The 22,287-nt window shown below is 49.2% G+C and overlaps 1 protein-coding gene across 1 annotated transcript; it reads right to left on the bottom strand.

Annotated features, from left to right (window-relative positions):
• Nucleotides 1-521: 521 nt before the first annotated feature.
• LOC146056594 (3-hydroxyacyl-CoA dehydrogenase type-2-like) lies at nucleotides 522-9,241 on the bottom strand. Its single transcript, XM_083168419.1, has 6 exons — nucleotides 9,194-9,241; nucleotides 7,776-7,805; nucleotides 5,610-5,774; nucleotides 4,899-5,027; nucleotides 2,517-2,625; nucleotides 522-1,080 (listed from the first exon to the last, which is right to left on the bottom strand). The coding sequence occupies exons 1-6, from the start codon at nucleotides 9,239-9,241 to the stop codon at nucleotides 890-892; spliced, it is 672 nt and encodes a 223-aa protein (XP_083024545.1). The 3' UTR covers nucleotides 522-889.
• Between the last annotated feature and the right edge of the window lie 13,046 nt (nucleotides 9,242-22,287).

Below are 22,287 nucleotides of genomic sequence, written 5' to 3'. Positions count from 1 at the left end.
CTCTCCCAATCACACAGACCCTGCCCCAGCCACCACACTCTCTGCCCCCCGCTCCCCATCACACACTCCCTGCTACCCATTAAACACCCCCTACCTCACTCTATTCCCCCTTCTCCCCATCACACACCCCGTTTGCAATATTAACATGGCTGTGGAATCATGTTACCATGGGCTAAGTGGGCAGTATGGATGGGTGTAATGGTTAGCATTACTGCCTCACAGCACTGAGGTCATGGGTTCAATTCCCACCATGGCTCTAACTGTGCAGTGTTTGTATATTCTCCCCATACCTGTGTGGGTTTCCTCTGGGTACTCCGGTTTCCTACCACAATCCCTTAAACCTAGAACATCTGTATGTGTGCGTACATGTGGTAGGGAATATAGATGGTAAGCTCCACTGGGGCAAGGACTGATGTGATTGTTCAAATATTCTCTGTAAAAGCGCTGCCGAATATGTGTGCGCTATATAAGAAACTGTAAATAAAATTGTTAAAAAGAAAAAAAATGCATTTGTTATCCGATGTATTTCCATAGTTTATTTGTTTCCATTGGTGTTATGTATCACATGACGTTCCTTATGCATTTCCACCCACACCAAATGAACACTTGTTATGTTCAATGAGAAGAACAAAATGAATCAAAGAGCAGAAGCATCCGATAATCAGAAAACTAATTTTATCCTACAAACCGCATAAACAGAATTAGGTCAAAATCACAGTTCCAGAAAATCTTGCTGGCCTTCCACGTCTTCTAGAATAATCTAGTGATAGATTTCTGGGTACATTCCTGGCATCAATGCCACCATAGCCTTACAACTCCATGTGTAACCCGGTAGCGATGCTTTAAGACGTGGACGGAAGGTTTGGTGGTTCCCCGTAAGATTCTAACTTTAAGGCTGCATACGAAGGGCACCGTCCAGACGAATGACTTCTGCATTCAACATGGGGTTTTCTACAATGGTTTGTACCAGGTGGGCATACTCTTCAGGGTGGCCCAGTCGGCTGGGGAAAGGTACTTGCTTGGCCAGGAATTCTCTTGCCTTCTCAGGGAGCCCAAGGAGGAGAGGGGTTGCGAACAAGCCTGGAAAGACAGAATATTCGGTGACATTTTACAGTGTTCCGGAGCACAGAAAAAATCTTACACAAGAAAAATTTCCCCCTGCCCAGTGATTTCTCCAGGGGGTGGACAGCTTTCCATAGTAGGAAGCTATGGAAAGCGGTCCACCCGGTCTCATCTGCTGGTAATACCAGCAGATGAGTGCCGGCAGCTGGCGATGATGCCAGAGCGCGCATCACCACTCTCCCGTACACACTAGGCCGCTTTGGAGGGGAAAGCGGCTCGTACAACAAACTGAGCTGCTTTAAACTCAAAATCACCCAGTGTGTATGGGGCTTTAGCGGGGGGACCAGACTCCATAACGCCTCACTGGGAACATTACAAGAAAAAAGGGTCATTATTAATCATTTAAACCTTTCCTAGAGTAAGAATAGCACAACAAGTCACTCATATCTAGTCTTGACTAAGGAGGAACAATTTTACAAGTGTACAACAGGGAGACAGCACACGGCACCAAGGTAAACTTGCAATGCTGCTCGCAGTGAAAACTCAGTCACGGAGACAGCGGGGAGTGTCTGCAAAAACAAGGCGGTCTTATATGCATAAAAAAAACGGCGCCATCACAACTCCCATGTGTATTCTTGAACAGCCATGAAGGCACAATGGGACCACTCGCACTCAGTTGCCGAGCATGTTGTGATGGCTTTGATGGACGTTTGTTCGCTTGTAGGCGGCTGCCTCACAGTTTGCTGCTGCTTTGTTAGCACTGCAAACGCATCTGAATCAGGCTTCCTCAGCTGTAACAGTCTCACAGAGAGCATCAGTCACAGACACAACATAGGCAGCCATTTTGTGTGGTAATGCATTCTATTTCACAAAAACTCTAATCAGAATTTATAGTTTGTAGTGAATTTCCTGGCTGCAATTGCATAAAGAGTTGCTTAAGAAATAAAATGGCTGCTGACTTTATGTAAACTACTTATATCTATATAATTGGGACCCTCTTTCTTTACTACAGGTGTCCCATATGAATAAGTTGAGGGGGGGGGGGAGAATCACAAGGATGCCTGGCAAACGTAACTTTATTGCCAGCAATAAATGACCTCACTGAAGAATCCCCCAACTACTATCCATGTAGGGCTGGTCATAGATGTATGACTAGGCATCATTCCCAAGAACATTAGTGCTGGACACAAAATGGCTGCCTTCCCTATGTGTAGGCATCAGGTAGTATAAACAAATGGTTCCCTAGTGCAAGGATGGGGAACCTTTGGCTCCCAGTTGTTGCTGAAGTAAACATCCCAGCATGCTCTGCTACAGTTTTGCTTTTTGACAATGCTAAATAGTTGCACGGCATGCTTGTATGTGTAGTTCAACAACAGTTGAAGGCCAAAGGTTCCCCTTCCCTGCCCTAGCAGGTCACATTTATGCAAGTAAAACAGATATAAAAAGGAAAGTACCAGGAGCGATGGTCACGACTCTGATGCCAAGTGGAGCCAGATCTCGAGCGATAGGGAGCGTCATTCCTACAATTCCCCCTTTGGAGGCAGAGTAGGCCGCCTGTCCAACCTGCAACAGTACACAATGTGACCAATACAGCAAAGCTCATGTGACACATTACAAATAACCAGAAGTAGGCAATTTCATATACATATAAAATAAACCATGCTGGGAAATCACACTACACCAGAGAGGAGCACGGTGCCGTTGGACCTCAGGATCTCCACCTGCTTCCTTGTGCAATCACCAGTTACACATTTATCTTACATGTCCTTAGCTAAACACAAGAATTAGAGGGGGAGAGGGACAGATTACTGTGCTACCCAGAACTTAACAATTGTGTAGGAACAAAAACAGCAGCATGGACGATGTAATGGTTAGTATTACTGCCTCACAGCACTGGGGGTTGGTTCCCACGTTACATCTGCCCCACCTACAGTGCAGCATGGTTTTGTCCATTTGAGAAAAAAAAAAAAGTGCTTTGTTTGCTAAAGAGTCCAAAGGAGAAAACACAATACACACAGGGCCCAATTCCAGCTTGAATACATGGTCAATGTCCACAAGACTGAGCAATTAATGGTAGACTGTACATGCACCGCGGTAGAGTTGCGATGCCGCTCTCGATGAGAATTTCAGCGCAGTTATTGACAGGAAGGTATTGTTTAATGTAGGAAACAGGGAATGTCGGCAAGCAGAAAGACGGGTCAATCCAGTTTCCATAATCAGATGAGATCATGTACATAGAGAAACACGCCTCCAGTGTCTCTATTGGCGCGTCCACTCTTCATGATCAGACACTCATTTCGGAAGTCTATGGGCCTGATTCAAAGTTGATCGCTGTTGTGCGAATTTGCAATCCGTTTGATCATGGAATGATATTCATGTGCACAAATCGTAGTGCGCATGCGCGAGCCCAAATAGCAAACTGGATTGACAGGAAGCTGGCGTTTGGGGGGTGGTAACCAAACTTTTTTTTTTAACTGAGTGTCCAAAAAGAAAAATGCAGGCCTGCCCAGGCGTTTTAAGGGAGGATGTGTGACGCCAGTGCGTGCTTCGGTCAGCCTGTCGCAGAGTGTGACGCCAGTGCGTGCTTCGGTCAGCCTGTCGCAGAACTGTAGAAGGGTCAGACTTACTCACATGTACACAGACTGGAACTCACAGATTTGCGCAGGTTTTCTGTCTGTCTCGGCGGCGGCTATCTAGTTGCAGTCATCTGCAACTTTGCAGATGAGCAACCAGGTCTGAATTAGGCCCTATGCTTTTGCGCCAAGGCTGAGTATATGTATGCAGTTGCCATGGCGCTGGTGGATGTGATGTGAGCGTTTGTCTCACTTCACTTGACATGATTAGCAAGTCCAAAGTCCACAAAAAATAAATACATTTGCAGCTGTGTACGCATGTGCACACAAATCACTATCACAATCTGCACAAGGAATAGTTTGCAGATGTAAAGGTTAAAGAGTCCGCATCTGTGTACGGGATACAGCCGCTAGGTTGGCACTATAAAGGTCAACATACATTAGGTCAACCACTAACGGTTGACAGGTCTTAGGTCTACACAAGCATTAGGTCGACAATGGGAGAGTCGACATGCGTTTTTCACATGGTTTTTATTTTTAGCTGACCTGACCATCCACTAGGGCGTGGAAGGAGAATACGATAGGATCCGAAGCACAGCGAGCCATGCGAAGGGACGCGGTACACTGATATGGGGTTCATGTCGACTTACAGCGAAATTCGGAACAAAACAAAAAAACGTGAAAAACTCATGTCGACTTAATGTATCAGTTGTATTGACTTTCCAACCCACGTCTACCTATTTCATGTGTTGCTCTTAAGTGGTCAAAACCTAAATATATGTCGACCCTATGACCCATACCCCTATGTACACAACCGAAAGCGATTACAAGCAACTGGAATCATAAGCATCGTTATCTCTCCTGAGTTAAGGATGAATGGGCCTCACTGGTTGGTAGTGAGGTGTCTGCACATAGTATAAGTGTCCCCTGACCATGTATACAAAGCTGCAGCCTGTTTAGAGGTTTCAGGAGGATCTCCCACATGAAGGAATGGGTTGGGGCAGATGCAAAGGAATGTAATGATGTCGCTGTCACAAGCTGAAGGCTGCAGAGATGTCATGGTCGCTGAATGCAGGGGGATAGTCGCATGGATTTCTTCTAGCTGGAATTGCCACCACTCTAGGTCAACTCAGAGACAGACCCTCCATTTACTGTAGGAGGAATGTATCCAACACACAAATACATACTGATGACGCAACACATCTTTCTCATACTCCAAAATTTTAGGTCATTGCATAAAAATAAAATAAAAAAAAGCCTGACCTGTCCATCAAAGGCAGCGATGCTGGCAGTATTAATGATGACTCCTTTCTGTCCATCAACATCTGGCTCATTCTTCACCATCTCTGCTGTCGCTAGACGAATAACATTAAAAGTTCCGGCAATGTTCACCTAAGAATAGCAAATAACTTAAAACAACAACTTTTATCGGGTCCGGTATGATATGCCGGCGGTCGGAATACCGACGCCGGAATCCCGACCGCCGCAATGCCAACAAGGGGGGGCTGTGGAACGACCCCCCTTGCGGGCACACCGTAGCACGGGCACACTATTTTATTCTCCCTCTATGGTTGTCGTGGACAAAGTGCCGGCATTTCGGCGGTCGGGATTCCGGCGTCGATATTTAGACCGCCGGCATATTGACCGCATCCCTTTTTATCTTACCACCAAAAACCAGTACTAATGTAATTTAATCGCTAAATTATCCAAGTTGATGTTTGATGCTGCAGCGTATATTGGCCTTGATGCAGACTGTATTCATTCCCAGGGGGACCTTGCGCATGTTAACCGCATACCATGTGCAGTGGTCCGATAATCGGCCGCCCTGCGATCGGGTCTGAATCAGGCCCATTATTTGTTCACACTCAAAATGATTGAAAACTGTAGAAATTCTTCCAAAATACAGGTTTTAATACAATAGCTTATACAAACAGAGAAAATAGAAAATATAGTTCTAATATCGTTTAAACCTACATTTATGACCCTCTGGAAATCTTCCAAGCTGTGCGGCCTCTGTTTGCTTTTGTTGTAGGTTTTTATAGCTACGGCAATCCCTGCGCAGTTCACCACAATATTCACTCCTCCAAACTTGGAACGGGCCACCTCCAACGCATTTGTCACATCGGACTCTGAGGTCACCTACATTCAATTACCGGCAGAAAGCAAATCACACAACAGATTAATATTGACGCAAAAAAATAAAAAATATTAAAAATATTTATGTATAAAAAGGGGTTGCATGTTTTTATTTAAAAGTGGAAGCAGGCAAACTTTTTTTTGTTGAAGTCAAACATGGTCTTTTAAAAGATTTAATATGGCCACCAGCTTCACAAGTACACCTTAGGTGAGACATATCTATATTACAGATGAGCAGGTTTGGTTTCCTGGAACCAAACCCACCCGAACTCAGGACTTCCGGAGCAGATCCGAGTGCAGGCACGTTGTCCTTCCAGACTCGGAATTGGGAATGAAACAAAACATCATCTTAGTGGAGTCAGATCTCAGAGTTTGGGTCTATAAAGTTGTCTTCTGACTGATCCAGTCAATGTCTGCTATGTGAGACAATGGCCGTCTTAGGCAACCAGTGGCCCGTTAAAATGGGAACGGCTGCTGATTGGATGTGACAGACAGGAGTGTAGAGAGACAAGTTGGGGACCTGTCAAACTGTCTGAATGGTCATCGGCCACTGTAGCCCTGTAAATGTGCAGAACTGGATGGTCTGGGCTGCTCTGCCCTTTCTCAACCTGACCCTGTATCAGCATCTTGCAGAGAGAAAAAAGTGATTTTCCACTAAGGAGAGGTAAGCGGGATTATTTGGGCTGAAAAATAAAAATCAGACAGGCTCCTGTAGTGTTTAATTGGGACTTTCTCCTGAGGAAGCCGAGTCACCATAGCCCAGAGGATTTTGTCAGAAAGAATGAACCAAAATAAGGCCCATTGTTACATCATATTATGCGCTGTGAGCTGCTGGCCAGTCAGTCCCTCTGCCTGCAGGAATAGATGCGCCCAGCGTCGGGTAATACGGGGGACTACCAACTTCACCCTTCTGCCACTGCCGGCCCCGGAACGTCCCAAAAAAATGGGATGTTCACGCGATATATAGCATATAAACACACTGCCAACACACACACATAGAGAATACATATACAGTGCTGAAACACATATTATTTATTTATTTATTTACAGTTTCTTATATAGCGCAGCATATTCCGTTGTACTTTACATAAGTTTGGAAATAGGAATTCCTTCATGCAGTCCGGAGCCTCGCCTCCCAGACCGAGCCAGGGCCATGGCAATGGAGGTAGAGGCAGGCACGGCAGCAAAGGCTACAGATGGAGTGCGTGGTCAGGTGTGAAAGATTTTATAAGTGTGGGACAGAGCAGGATGTGAGAGGCTTCAGCAGCACAGGTAATTTACCACCCCCCCACGATCACTCAACAGCAGCTTAAATATCACCCCCCCCCCCCGCAACCATAGAAGAACAGCACTCCCAGTGTCCTCCCCTAGTAGAACTGCACTTCCAGTACCCCCCCCAGCACAACAGCAGCACTTCCAGTGCCCCCTCCCCCCACTATAACAGCATCACTACCAATACCCCCCCCCCCAGTAGAACAGCAGCACTACCAGTACACCCCCCCCCCTCGAGCAAAACAGCAGCATACACCCACCCCAGTAGAACAGAAGCACTTCCAGTAACCCCCCCCCCAGTAGAACAGCAGCACTTTCCATACACCCACCCCAGTAGAACAGCAGCACTTCCAGTACTCCCCTCCAGTAGAACAGTAGCACATCCAGACCCCCCTCCAGTAGAACAGCTGCACTTCCAGTATCCCACCCCCCCCCCAATAGAACAGCAGCACCTCCAGTACCCCCTCCAGCAGAACAGCAGCACTTCCAGTAAACCCCCCCCCCCCCCAATAGAACAGCAGCACTTCCAGTAAATCCTCCCCAAGTAGAAAAGCAGCACTTCCAGTCCAACGCCCCCCCCCCTCCCCTCCAGAAGAACAGCAGTACTTCAGTAACCAAACCCCCCAGACCTGTTATTACATCTTATTTGTAGCATGATTGTGTACACAAAAGACCCCCACCCCCTTCCACATAGTAACCTGCTAGGAGTTAAATGTCCTCCCCTCTGCTTACCTCCCCATGAGCCTGATATTCTGGAAGCCTCTGTAAGCCCCAGAACCTATAGTGACCAGTGCACGGGGGGTTAACCTGACCCGCCCCCGACAGTCTGTGACTGACAGGGCCAGGAGCTTACCGGATGGAAGGAGGAAGAGGCGGGGAGAGAGAGGTAGGAAGCCGGAGCAGCGTGAGAGCAGTGAGACGCGGGAGAAGGAGTCTGCAGCCGGCCGGAGAGAAGGTCGGAGACGGGGCTGACGTCAGGCTGACCCCCGCCGACCCCGGAGAGGAGAAGACGCTACACCGGGCACAGAGGACCGCGGCGCAGCAGTGACGTCAGACGCCAGGAGAAGCGAGGCGAGACACTGACGCCGGGAGCCGAGGACTGCGGGAGAGCAGTGACTTCATCGCCGGGGAGAAGAGGAGAGAGCGGCGCTGACCCCGGCGAACTGCAAGTAAGAGTGACGGGGTTAGAGGGAGAGGGAGAGGCGGCCACCAGCAGACTTCCCCCCAAAGAGCCGGCACCAGGCCACCCTACAGCACCCCTCTACACCCACGTGTCGCACCTAGCCCACAAACAGCACCCCTCTACACCCACGTGCCGCACCTAGCTCACAGGAGGGGAGAGAGACGTCTGTACTCTGCCCCTAAGTCGCAGAGAGCCCTCAGTGACGCAGCCCAGGGGCACAAGAGAGGGAGAGGGAGCCACCCATACCCTGCCCGGGAGTGTCCACGCAAGGCAAACTAGCCGCTCTGCCCACCCCACATCCACCATCACCAGGTGCCCGTACGGCAGCAGGGGGAACTACAAGGCCCAGCAGGAACTGCATACAAGAGAGAGAGAGAGTGCCCTACAATAGCCGATGCCAGTGTAGCGGAGTGTGGCAACGCCTGGCGCCCACACTAGCAATTCCCTTCGGGGTGCACTGCGACCGGTGAACGCCTGCTCGCATCCAGCGGGAGCTGGCATCTTGCCCCAGGTACCTTATCCCTGCCTCCCAGTCCACCACCTGAAGGTTGCAGATACTGTCCTTGCAAGTGATTCAGAGGGAGCCTTGACTAGCGTGATATCGACAGGACCCAGTACTTTGCCATTCCACTGTGATAGACAATAAGAAAGGGATTGCTGGAGCAATATTGCCACCCGGTGGCCAAATGAGGAAAGTACAGAGTCCCATAGACATAATTAAATCCTATGCATAGGCTCTCATTGAGGACTGACCGGTCTTAGTAAACAATAGTACCCGGGTACATAGGTATAGGTGGTGCGGGACTAATATCTATTGATGTGTATGTTGTGATAAGTAGAGTTTGAGAAGTTTAACTATTTTGTGTTGGCGATAATATTGAATACTTACTATTACTGTCATAGAGTGAATGTCTTGTTTGTAATGCATATATTGTCCGTATTTTGACATTGTTATACCCTGCTATACGGTGCTTATCCCGTTCAAGGTTCTAAAGCAGAAGCTGGCATCCCTCATTGCTGGCCTAGAATAAAGCATCGATAGAGAAAGTGTGTCCTCTGGTTTGTGTACCCATCCCATAGTAAGAGAAGACTCCCGACCGTGAACAAGGGAAGACGAGTGGGACCGGCTGCAGGAGTGCCAAGTAAGGAGGTATCCTACCCGGGGCCCACATCTTTCGTGGCGTCACGAACAGGATACGGTCAAGTCGGAGTATAATCTAAACCTAGGATGGAAGCACCACAGGCCGGGGGTGGGCAGGCAGCCCCTGTAGCCCCCAACGCTGACCAACAGGTGGTGGCCCCAGTGGCATTACCTGCCCAAGCAGCAGCAGCTCATACTCCCGTCACACTACCCTACTACTTCGGGGCCCCATGGATGCTGACCTACAGTGGGGACGCCAACAAGGGCGCCACGTTCACGGCGTTCAAAAACCAGATGAAGTCACTGGCCCAGCTCTACACCCCGAGCGAAGAGCAGAGGGTACAAATCTTAATCGGTCAACTCACGGGCTCTGCCCTCAGCGAGGTCGAATCGTGGGACGACGGCCAAAAGAAGGACACCGACCAGATCTTGACTCGGCTGGCCGCGATCTTCGAGACCACCACCCTCCCGGAGTTGAAGATGCAGCTCTATGGTCGAAAGCAATTACCTGGCGAAACCCTCCGCGATTTCGCCCTAAGCCTACAGAAGACTCTGAAGCTCATCCAAGCGGCTGACAAGGATGAAGTGCGTAACGGCGATGAGGCACTCACTCTCCAGTTCGTAGAGGGAGTGGCAGACCCTAACATTAAAACCCAGCTGCGGATCCTCAAGATGCAGATGCCGGGGAAGCCCTTTGCCGACTTCAAGAATACTGCAATCCGAACCATTGGAAATCACACCGACCCCGAAATAGAATACCCGGAGATGACAGTTGCTCGTGGTTTCCTAGCTACGAGCTCCGAACAAGTTGCACGGCCAAGGGATCGGCCCCATCAGGGTGACCAACCACCAGCGGACGACTCAGATCAGGCCCTCCAACGTCAGGTAGAAGACCTGGCCCTCGGGATGGCAGCTATGCAGCGGGACATCCGCCAGCTGGCACGACAAACCACATCGGGCAATGAAGAAGCCAGATGGGGGGCCGGAAGGCAGCTGTCAAACCGGAGGCGATGGGACCCACCCCGGGAGTATGAGAGACAAGCCTCAGACCAAGGCGACAATCAAGGCCGGCCCATCTGTCGACACTGGCAGGAGGACGGGCACGTCGGGAGAAGCTGCCCCTCGTCCGACCATTTAAACTCCAATGCCCCGAGGGAGAGGGCCGAACCTCGGGGGGAGCACCGGGAGTAGAACCAGACCCGGAGGAATGGTGGGCCCAATATGTAGGACAATGCCCGAAGATCCCAGTGGTAATCAACGGAATAGAGGCAGCGGCCACGATCGACACCGGGTCACAGGTCTCCATGATCCAGTTATCCACTCTCCAAAAGTATTGGGGAAAGGAAGTCCCGCTTAGACAGCCCCCCACGCAAGTGACGGTGGTCGCTGCCAATGGTCGTGAGGTCATCTGCAACGGGTACTGGGAAGCCGATTTGCAAATTGGACGGACACGTTTGCCCAGGCAGGGGTATTTAGTAATCACCTGCGGGGAAGGAAGAGTCGCCCCCATCATCTTGGGCATGAATATATTAAGGAATTGCCCTGAGGAGCTGATTGCAGCGTTAAGGCAAGAACCAGTTAACCAAGACCAGGCTGGAGAATTCACCCAACAGCATATCATCTGTGTCCAGGGGAGCCAAGTGGGCGAGAGAGTGCTGACCCCGCGTACCCAAGGGACGGTCAAGTGGTTTAACGTCCGAAGGGGGTATGGCTTCATCAACCGGAACGACACGAGGGAGGACATTTTTGTCCACCGGACAGCCCTTAGGAAGAGCCACTCGCGGAAATCTTCGTACAGTCTCAGAGAAGGCGAGACGGTGGAGTTCGACGTGGTAGAGGAGGAAAAGGGTGCCAAAGCGGTGGACGTGACTGGTCCAGATGGGCTGCCAGCGAGAAGAAATCGGCCGGACCTCGACAGGTATCCTTTCCGCAGGCGTGCCCATCGGTGTCAAAGTGGGCAGATGGCGGCGTCGATTTCCCCCAGGCCAGTCTCGCGACATTCATTCTCAGAAGTGAACCTCATCCCCGCCAATAGAGGACAGAAGCCGGTCGCTGAAGAGGAGTGGAATTACCGCACCCCTATGGTTAACAGACGTCCACGGCGTAGAGTCCGCCATACCTGGGAGGCCGAGCCCTACATGGTCACCAAGAAACCGAGGGCAGTGGTCGAAGTCCACGGAAGCGGAGTACCAGACGAGGCCCAACTGTGCTGTGGGTATACTCCCAGCATGGTCTCAATATTTAAGTCCCACGCCCTAGGGCACTATCAGCATTGTATCTAAATAGGTTCCACTGCTATTTATAATGCCGTTCTAATGTTGCACGTATATAAGTGTCTATGTATATTGTTCATTTAAATGACACTACTATAACGCCGGTAGGTTGTTCTTCTTACTGAAAGTATGTGGACTGTGATAGAGACTTTATTGATTCAGAACTTTTGAACGGGTTGGACTTGTGTTTCCAATAGTGTGGCGTGAGGACACGACCACGAAAAAGTATGGGCGGATGTAAGCCCCAGAACCTATAGTGACCAGTGCACGGGGGGTTAACCTGACCCGCCCCCGACAGTCTGTGACTGACAGGGCCAGGAGCTTACCGGATGGAAGGAGGAAGAGGCGGGGAGAGAGAGGTAGGAAGCCGGAGCAGCGTGAGAGCAGTGAGACGCGGGAGAAGGAGTCTGCAGCCGGCCGGAGAGAAGGTCGGAGACGGGGCTGACGTCAGGCTGACCCCCGCCGACCCCGGAGAGGAGAAGACGCTACACCGGGCACAGAGGACCGCGGCGCAGCAGTGACGTCAGACGCCAGGAGAAGCGAGGCGAGACACTGACGCCGGGAGCCGAGGACTGCGGGAGAGCAGTGACTTCATCGCCGGGGAGAAGAGGAGAGAGCGGCGCTGACCCCGGCGAACTGCAAGTAAGAGTGACGGGGTTAGAGGGAGAGGGAGAGGCGGCCACCAGCAGACTTCCCCCCAAAGAGCCGGCACCAGGCCACCCTACAGCACCCCTCTACACCCACGTGTCGCACCTAGCCCACAAACAGCACCCCTCTACACCCACGTGCCGCACCTAGCTCACAGGAGGGGAGAGAGACGTCTGTACTCTGCCCCTAAGTCGCAGAGAGCCCTCAGTGACGCAGCCCAGGGGCACAAGAGAGGGAGAGGGAGCCACCCATACCCTGCCCGGGAGTGTCCACGCAAGGCAAACTAGCCGCTCTGCCCACCCCACATCCACCATCACCAGGTGCCCGTACGGCAGCAGGGGGAACTACAAGGCCCAGCAGGAACTGCATACAAGAGAGAGAGAGAGTGCCCTACAATAGCCGATGCCAGTGTAGCGGAGTGTGGCAACGCCTGGCGCCCACACTAGCAATTCCCTTCGGGGTGCACTGCGACCGGTGAACGCCTGCTCGCATCCAGCGGGAGCTGGCATCTTGCCCCAGGTACCTTATCCCTGCCTCCCAGTCCACCACCTGAAGGTTGCAGATACTGTCCTTGCAAGTGATTCAGAGGGAGCCTTGACTAGCGTGATATCGACAGGACCCAGTACTTTGCCATTCCACTGTGATAGACAATAAGAAAGGGATTGCTGGAGCAATATTGCCACCCGGTGGCCAAATGAGGAAAGTACAGAGTCCCATAGACATAATTAAATCCTATGCATAGGCTCTCATTGAGGACTGACCGGTCTTAGTAAACAATAGTACCCGGGTACATAGGTATAGGTGGTGCGGGACTAATATCTATTGATGTGTATGTTGTGATAAGTAGAGTTTGAGAAGTTTAACTATTTTGTGTTGGCGATAATATTGAATACTTACTATTACTGTCATAGAGTGAATGTCTTGTTTGTAATGCATATATTGTCCGTATTTTGACATTGTTATACCCTGCTATACGGTGCTTATCCCGTTCAAGGTTCTAAAGCAGAAGCTGGCATCCCTCATTGCTGGCCTAGAATAAAGCATCGATAGAGAAAGTGTGTCCTCTGGTTTGTGTACCCATCCCATAGTAAGAGAAGACTCCCGACCGTGAACAAGGGAAGACGAGTGGGACCGGCTGCAGGAGTGCCAAGTAAGGAGGTATCCTACCCGGGGCCCACACCTCTTTCATCCAAGGTACTGGGACCCACATCACTGCAGCAGCGGCAGGAGCAGACACTCTGACCCTACTTCCGCAGAAGCAGGGAGATGACCGGGAGCGGAGCTCAGTGTACTGTATGCAAGCAAGGATTACACAGTCGTTCCGGGTGTAGTTCCATCAGCTGCCAATAGGTGGCGATGGTGCAGCACAGAGCGGATGACGTCACTGCAGTGGAGCTACGAGTTACACAGAGATTCTCTTCTGGTTGGTTGGCACAATGGCGCGTGTCTATTAGTCCAAGCTACGGGGAGCCACAGGTTGCAGGTTCGAGTCCCGAGACCCAGCACGTGGCAAGGGAGGGACACATCGAAACAACCTGATTTTTATTTTTATATATTGATAATATTATCTATATATTTATTTTCAGCAGGAAATATTCTGTATAGATAATATTATCTATATACCCGAGAAGAATAAGTGGGGGAAGGACAGAGGCTGGTGGTGGCATTTGTGTAATACAATTGTTTAACATATAAATAGTATTAATTATCATAAAACTGATTGTCACATAACTAATACACCAGATAAATAGTGTAATACAGATGGAGCGCCTCTCATTTTTGCTGCCGCTGCGCCAGCGTCAAAATCTGGCGAGAGGCACCCCATCTGACTGAGACGCGCGCGTCTCGCACGCGCGTCTCAGTTTCCCGTTGGCGGGGGGACGGGAACCCTGTCCGTCTCCACTTCAGAGAGACAGACAGGGTTAGGGGGGGGGGGGGTGGCGGGGACCCTGGGCGTCCGTCGGCGAGGCGGCGGGGACACGGCAGCTGGCGGGGGATGGCGGATGGCGAATCTTCCGACGTCACCTACAAGAGCAAGGCCCACTCTATCTGTATAAAGAAGTGCGTAAAGAGAAAAGTGACCTGAAAATTGTCATTGTGTTATTATTATATTTTATTTGGTGTTATCCGGATTCCGTATATAGCCGCCATCTTTTACCTCCCTCAGTATTAGGGATGCCATTCCCGGGGCATTTTTTCAATCCCGGGATTCGGGATTGAAAAATGCTCAATCCCGGGATTCCCGGGATCCCGGGATTGGCTTCCCTAATAATAAAAAACACCCTGGCCGCCCGAGCGCTGGGTGGGTGGGTGTGTGTCAGGGACCGCTGGGTGGGTGGCAGGGACCGCTGGGTGGCAGGGACCGCTGGGTGGCAGGGACCGCTGGGTGGGCGGGTGAGTGGCAGGGACCGCTGGGTGGCAGGGACCGCTGGGTGGGCGGGCGGGTGGGTGGCAGGGACCGCTGGGTGGGCGGGTGGGTGGCAGGGACCGCTGGGTGGGTGGCAGGGACAGGGACCGCTGCCGCTGGGTCCCCGTGAGCGCTGGGTGGGTGGGCGGGTGGCCGGCCGTGAGTGCTGGGTGGGCGGGTGGCCGGCCGTCAGCGCTGGGTGGGCGGGTGGCCGGGAGCGCTGGGCGGGCGGGCAGCCGTGGACGTGCGGCTGTGCCCTGCGCAGCGTGACCTCGCAGCGTGACCTCGTCACGCTGCGCACTGCGGGGTATGGGAGAAGCCGGGCAGCGTCTGAGTGCTCAGACGCTGCCCGGCATTAAACTGCGCATGCGCAGTTTAATCCCGAAATCCCGGGATTGGAAATTCCAATCCCGGGATTGAAATCCCGGCGTTTTGGGGGCCAAATCCCGGGATCCCGCCGATCCCGGGATTGGCCACCCTACTCAGTATACAGTATCCGACTTCCTGTGTGTCTGCGCCGTCTGTCTGTGTTACTGTGGTCTCCGTATACAGTCGCGATCTTGTACCTCACTCAGTATACAGTATCCGGTTTCCTGTGTGTCTGTGCCGTGTCTCTGCGTTATTGTGTTATCCGTATACAGGTCAGATTAAGGTCTAAATGGGCCTGGAGCTGAAAATGATCAAGGACCTATTATGCACAATAATAGGGGTGGTGGCCAGCACCTAATAATGTGGGTAGTGTGACCAATGTTCTGTTTCGGTGGTCTGCTCATGGGTGTGTTTCTATTTCTGTAAATACTTTCAACTTATTATATATGCCTGGAAAAGGCAGGGTGCTGGCATAGGAAAAATCCAGGGAGATATATTGGCGGGTGCCCCCAAAGGTGCTAAGATACTTGCGGGGTGAGGCGGCACTCCAGTGATAAAAAAAAAATACTGAAAGATGAAACTTGGTAGACAACATTTCAGCACCTTTTATGTGGTCACCTAAGTTTACCACACCATATACCCCTTATACAAATCATGCAACACAATAGTTACCCCCTTATACTGTATTTGCCTCTTACACATTATGCCACATGGAATGAGCCAAAATTCACACCGACTGAGCCAAAATTCACACTATGGAACACGGATTGAGTCAAAATTCACACTATGCCACACAGATTAAGGCAGAATTCACATTTTGCCACATGGATTGAGCCAAAATACACACTATACCAAAAAGATTGAGCAATAAAGCACAATATGCTTCATAAACAGGGGCATTGCGCATTAAAAATGTACACCATAATGCCTATTACATGTTTCGCCACACTACGTATTATGCCTAACACCATAATGCCTATTAAAATTATGCTACATAAGTGCTGTTTACCTACATGCTCATTGCCAGGGGTTCCCTGTGGGATTACATGCTCATTGCCAAGGGGGGAATACATGCTCGCGGTAACTGGGGGACAGCCGCCGCTGGCAGAAAGGACAGCCATTGACAGCCGGGGGCTGCCCGGCTGTATTCAGAGCACTGCAGGTCCCGGCTATTTGAAATAATACCCCTTTCACACCAGAAAATGCAGGGATTTACCTGGGAATATGGTCCCAGGATCATGCAGGGACATTCCCGGGCTGGCCCCTTTTACATCAGCCTAGTACCTGCATTTTCTGGTGTGAGGGGGAGAGAACACCCCCCCCCCCCCTTAAACAACCAGCTATATCTTCAGAACCAACTGACCCATTTATATGTAGGCTTTGAATTATTTTGGTCCTGTGAAACTCGGCTGTTTGGTTACAGAGAAATCTGTCCTCAAACAACATGAACAGCCATGAAATTACATTTCAGAAATGATAAAAATCACTTTACCCGCAATATCTCTAGAATGAACTCATATGGACCAGCCTGGTATCAGACTGAAGGCCCAGCGATTTGGGTTTGACTGAGTTCTACCAGTAATGCCAGGCAGGAAATGGCAGCCATTGGAACCTGGTCCTATGTTGTCCTATGGGGAAAACGTTCCAGCTTTGCTTGGCGGTATCTCCGGTTCCCGAGGGGCTAGTTAATCTGGCCCTGCACGGCCTCATTCCCGGCATTCAGGGGAAACAAAGGATGGTGCCCTCCTCTTACTAGTGACCCCAACCTCTGGTGTCTTTCCTTCTCTTTTTGATTGGACATTCGGTAATCACCTATACCCCTTTCACACTGCAACTAAATCCCACATTGATTTTGTTCACTTTATTTTTCACGATTTTTTATTTGATTTTTTATTTAGTTTGTTAGCGCTGTGAACTGTTTCTGGATCTTAAAAACCTATTTTTCCATTTGTAAATCCCAGGTTGTTGCCGGGTTGACGGGTCAAGGTGCAGTGTGATAACATCAAACTGAATAACCCGGGTCGACAAATTTGACAATTTGACCCTGGCCATCAGAAAGCAGAGGCGTAACTATATATATATATATATATATATATATATATATATATATATATGCGTAGGCCCCATAGCAAAAGTTTGTAAGGGCCCCCTATTTAGCAACTGATGGTAATAAATGTATGTAAAACATTACTTAGACAGTAAAGATGGGCCCCATAGCAGCTGCACCCCCTGCACCTATGGCAGTTATGCCCTTGTCAGAAGGGTTAAACCCGGGTTGCCTTGTATATAATGGGCGACCTGGGTTTATTGTGAAAGGGTTCAATGTCTATATGTGATGGTCTGCTATACATACAGTTTTTACTTTATTTTTATGAGCTTAAATCTCCACGTGGCATGGTTAATTAACCCATGTGTCTCTCTCATAGTGGCTTACAGCCATTTTCCCACCTGAGCAAGTTGTGGGAAATTCCACTATCCGCACCAGCTTCTTGCACAACAATGAGGATTCTTACACCATCTACCAACTATCTGCAATCTTTGCGAGGACATCTTGCTAAGCAGCACAAAATGGATTACGGTGGTGATTCTGGTTTGTTTGCAAAAGCAAACTCCTTCTTTAATGCACAAAACCATGCTGCACTGCAGGTGGGGCAGATGTAACATGTGTACAGAGAGTTATATTTGGGTGGGGTGTGTTCAAACAGAAATCTAAATTCCAGTGTAAGAATAAAGCAGCCAGTATTTACCCTGCACAGAAACAAAATAACTCCCCCCAAATGTAACTCTCTCTGCACATGTTACATCTGCCCCACCTGCAGAAGGAGTTTGCTTTTGCAAACCAACCAGAATCACCCCCTATATACACTGATTGGGTAACGTTGTCCTCCTGCTGGGGATTTTACCAGAAATTATTTGTGATAGCACGGATGCACTTTCTTCCACACCAAAGCACTGTTTGTGGTTGATCCCCTAGCGATGGAAAGTTGCTTGGTGTTTGAGCAGCACTGCTATACAATCACATCTGTGTTATTGATGTCCCTTTGGGGGTTATTTTGGTTCACTCTTTCTGACAAATTCCTTCTTAGATGGACAAACCCATGTGCACTGCAGGTGGGGCAGATGTAACTTGTGCAGAGAGAATTAGATTTGGGTGGGGTTTTACTACAAAGGGAGATCTATATTGCAGCGTAAAAATAAAGCAGTCAGTATTTTCCCTGCACAGAAACAAAATAACTCACCCGAATCTAATTCTCTCTGCACATTTTACATCTGCCCCCCTGCAGTGCACATGGTTTTGTCCATCTAAGAAGGAATTTTGTCAGAAAGAGTGAACCAAAATAACCCCCTTTGTTTGAATACCAAAGGAGTTGAGAACCATTTAAGATTAACCTATGTGAATTTCTGTATGGTTTTTCAAATACGAGATGAATGTCATTTTATGAATACTTATTAGCTTTCTGTTTTATCTAGCTGCATGGTTATATTTTATATTTGTCAGTGGACCTGAAACGATGTTCGCTTTGGTTTATTGTTTACATCCATGCGATGTAATCAATAATCATATAGCAAATTCGGCCGATATCATCACAGTACATGGGGACATGGGCCCCTTAAACCCCATATACACTAAACAACCTTTTAAAAGATATTACTCAGAAGAATAAAATATCTAGTGTGTACACCCAATATCATTAACCATGCGCACTTCCCACGCATCGTTAACGTTAATCACCCAGCTCGTCGTCAGAACATGCAGGTCAATTTTGGCTATGAAGCTAACAACCTGCATGTTCAACGTCCGCGTGTGATGTCACAAAATGATATCGGTAACTAGTTAACTATGGGGCAGATGTATTAAGCCCGGAGAACAGATATACTGGAGATAAACTGGAGATAACGCAACGGCCAATCATCTCCCAACTGTCATTTTCAAACACAGTTAATTGGCTGGTGCTTTATTTCCTTTCACTCTATCTCCAGTTTATCTCTTCTCCAGACTTAATACATCGGGTGTGGTACAGGGCTCTGACAGTCGGGATCATGACAGTCATTAGCCCAATGTCGGGATCCCGACTGGCCGTACCCAGACAGCATGGCAAGCGCAACAAAGCCCCTTGCGGGCTCGCTGCGGGCACAGTGGCTCGCGTGGACCCCCACGAGGGAAAATAGCCGACGGCCGTCGGGAACTCGGCTGTCGGTGTTTTGACAGTAGGGATCCCGACGTCGGATAAAAAATGCCTGTCGGGGACCCCGTCCGGCACCCGATACATCTGCCCCTATATCGGCTGTGTCCCTAGTGGTCTAGATGCTGTAGTCCTTGTTATTGAGGGCTCAGGAACAAATGCAGGGCACTCTCCAAGGTCCTGAATCAGGCCTGTATTGTTTATACCAGCAAATGAGTCAGTACTGTGGTGCGTCCCATTAGCATATGGGAGCGGCCAGCGTTTCATGGGCATTCTCATGCTAATGGGCCGATCACGTGGGGGCGGGCAGCTAATATCACCAGATTTCAGCAGCCCGCCCACTGCCTTCTGAACATGCACGCATATGTAAGGTTGCTCAGAGCAACCTTACATATGCGTGCATGTTCCACCTCATTCGATGGTCACTGACCATCGAATGATTTGGGTATTACCTCACAGGCTGCAAATGAATGTTTATGTAAAACGTCCATTCGCAGCCAGTGCAAACTAATGTGCCTTGCAAATGGTGGGCCAGCATACCACCATTCTCAAGGCAGGGTTTAGTTGACTAGCAAGGGTGCGAATTTGCATCTGATGGAATCAACCAGAATACCCCCTATGTGTGGTGACATGATCGTTGGTGTGTGCTCAACCAGGGCTGTATCAGGGAAGAGCCCAGCACTGGCTGGGCCAAGGTACAAGGGAGCTGCACTGTGGGTAATGGTCCTGGCAGCGGCCTGCAGCGCAGCCTCTGAAGTTTTTGGCAACTGGAGCTCATGCTCCACCAGTATCGCCCCTTGCCACTCCCCTGCATGCTGTGCTGGATATAAGGCTACATGGGCCTACAGTGATTACTATATACCACAATGTCTCCTTGAATAATAATAGAAAAATGTTGTGAAGAAAGTAGAAATACAATTTTGTACACTTTTGACTTATTAACAACCATGTGACCAGCTGGATGTGTGTCATCATCATACCATCATGATGGGCCTATTGTCTTGTAGGGGACTGGAGGTGTAGCTCTATCCAGTCACATTACCAAGTATCGGTACTCTTCCTCTGGACTGAATGAGGGAAGGGTTGTAGCCTGCGATCTTGTACAATTGTGGAGAAAACACATAAATGCCATGCAGCAGGGCATCGGCTGTGACCGCTTCAGAGGAGCCTGCCACCAGAAATTGGGGAACCTGGGATAGACAATTTAGGCAGGGTCCCCGCCACCATCTTATTGCAGTTGGAGCAACAAATGTCAGCCAGGCAGAGACAGCATTGGTGGCATTTTACATATGGAACCAGTCGTGAGCCAAGAGGAGGCCGCAGACCAATAGCCATTCAAGAGCGGCCATTGTGGCTGCTGGTCTGGAAGTTCTGGCAGTACAGTAGCCCCTGAGGGCCTGCCATTACCTGTTGGAAACTAACCTTCCAGCAGCTGCCAGGCTCTGCCCACCTCTTATCTAATGTCTAGGGCACATTTGTAGATATATTTTTAATGACCAAATTATGTACACTATAGATATTTAACCGTATTCATTTTATTGACAAATATGAAAAATGTACATAAAATTATACTAAATAAAGATTAAATAGCTTTAATATAATTCATTCCCCCCCAACTGTCTCGCTTATCGCAGGACCGTCCAGCATCTATTTAGAGAGGCAGAGGGGCTGGGGGCATGACCAGCATGTCAGTGCTGGCCATGCACTCGTAGTGATGTAAAATGTGGATCCCCCTATGGCATAGGCCCACACCCATTTTCCTGAGCCGTGTGATTTCTACATTGAAGATGTTTGGAGGTATGCTTGGTTTAATTAAACAAATATCAGCATATTTGGAAAAATATTAGCCCATTAAGTTTTTGTTTTTAAAGTGATTTTTTGGGGAGATTATAGTATTGCCTTGTAATAATCGGGGGGGGGGGGGGGAGAGAGTAATGGTTGGCGTAATGGGCGGTGGGGGGGGGAATACAATCATGGAACCATGACAGCTGAAGCCTCAAAAAGTATGGTGGTCACTACCATAAAAGTATAATACATTCAGCCTTTATGCGCATGCACGCCATCGGTCCAGTACGCTATTTGTGTACTGAACTGGTGTCCCATCTGATGTCTGTTGCAGACCAGACCATCATGCTCTCATCTTTCAATGGGATGCCAACAGTCAGAAGACCGATGCCAGAATTCCAACATCAATTAGGATGCCGGCATTTCAATCCCGTCTGCCCACATTCTGAAAGTATGTGGGCAGTTTAGTGTGCAGCCAGGAGGACGGGGTGTGTTTGGGCACTTACAGCTATGATTTGTCAACCAGCTAGCACCCTGTAGTCCAGCGCATCAGATGTATGGCAATGTGAATGCATTGCGATAAATTGCATGTGACAATAGCACATCAACTACAAAATTGCATTAAAGAACTTCCAAGAAGCTGCCGGGGGAGTTCAAGGGAAATCACATGCGACTTGAGCCGTAGATATGTTACACAAGTATATGGGGCCTTTATAGAAGGGAGGGGTCAGGTCCCCATACTATAGGATTATTGACATGCAATTTGGGCTCTTTGCATGCGATTGCAGCGATCAAACGCATGAAAAGCATCCAAATTGAATGTGATTGACAGCAGTCGTCCCTGCTGCAGAAGCAATCTGTGGGATCGCATGCGATAAATCCCATGCAAAAGGACCGCACCGGCAGGCAAAAGGACCGCACTGCATGAGACAGAGACAGCTTACACAGAGCTGGCCATGCTCCTGTAGTGACGGTATCCCTGTAAGGCCGTGCCCCCTGTGACATAGGGCACACCCCTTTTTCAGCCATGCGAGCATCCAGACTTCTAAAATCAAAATGTTGGGAGGTATGCTTTCACTATAAATTTTTCATAATAAAAAAAAAAAAGGGCTTTCTTGAAAATGGTTTTCTACTTTATAAACTATACAGCCTATAATAAAAACAGTATATTCTTGAATTACTGTAGATACGTTTATATTTTCTTGTTCTAATGCTACCTTAGTGAATTTGGCCCAATTTTGATTACAAAGCATT

This window comes from Crinia signifera, unplaced genomic scaffold (assembly GCF_055691185.1).
Source record: "Crinia signifera unplaced genomic scaffold, ASM5569118v1 HAP2_SCAFFOLD_83, whole genome shotgun sequence".
NCBI lineage: Eukaryota > Metazoa > Chordata > Amphibia > Anura > Myobatrachidae > Crinia > Crinia signifera.
The sequence above is the reverse complement of the archived record's forward strand: the minus strand, read 5'-3'. Positions and strand labels throughout refer to the sequence as shown.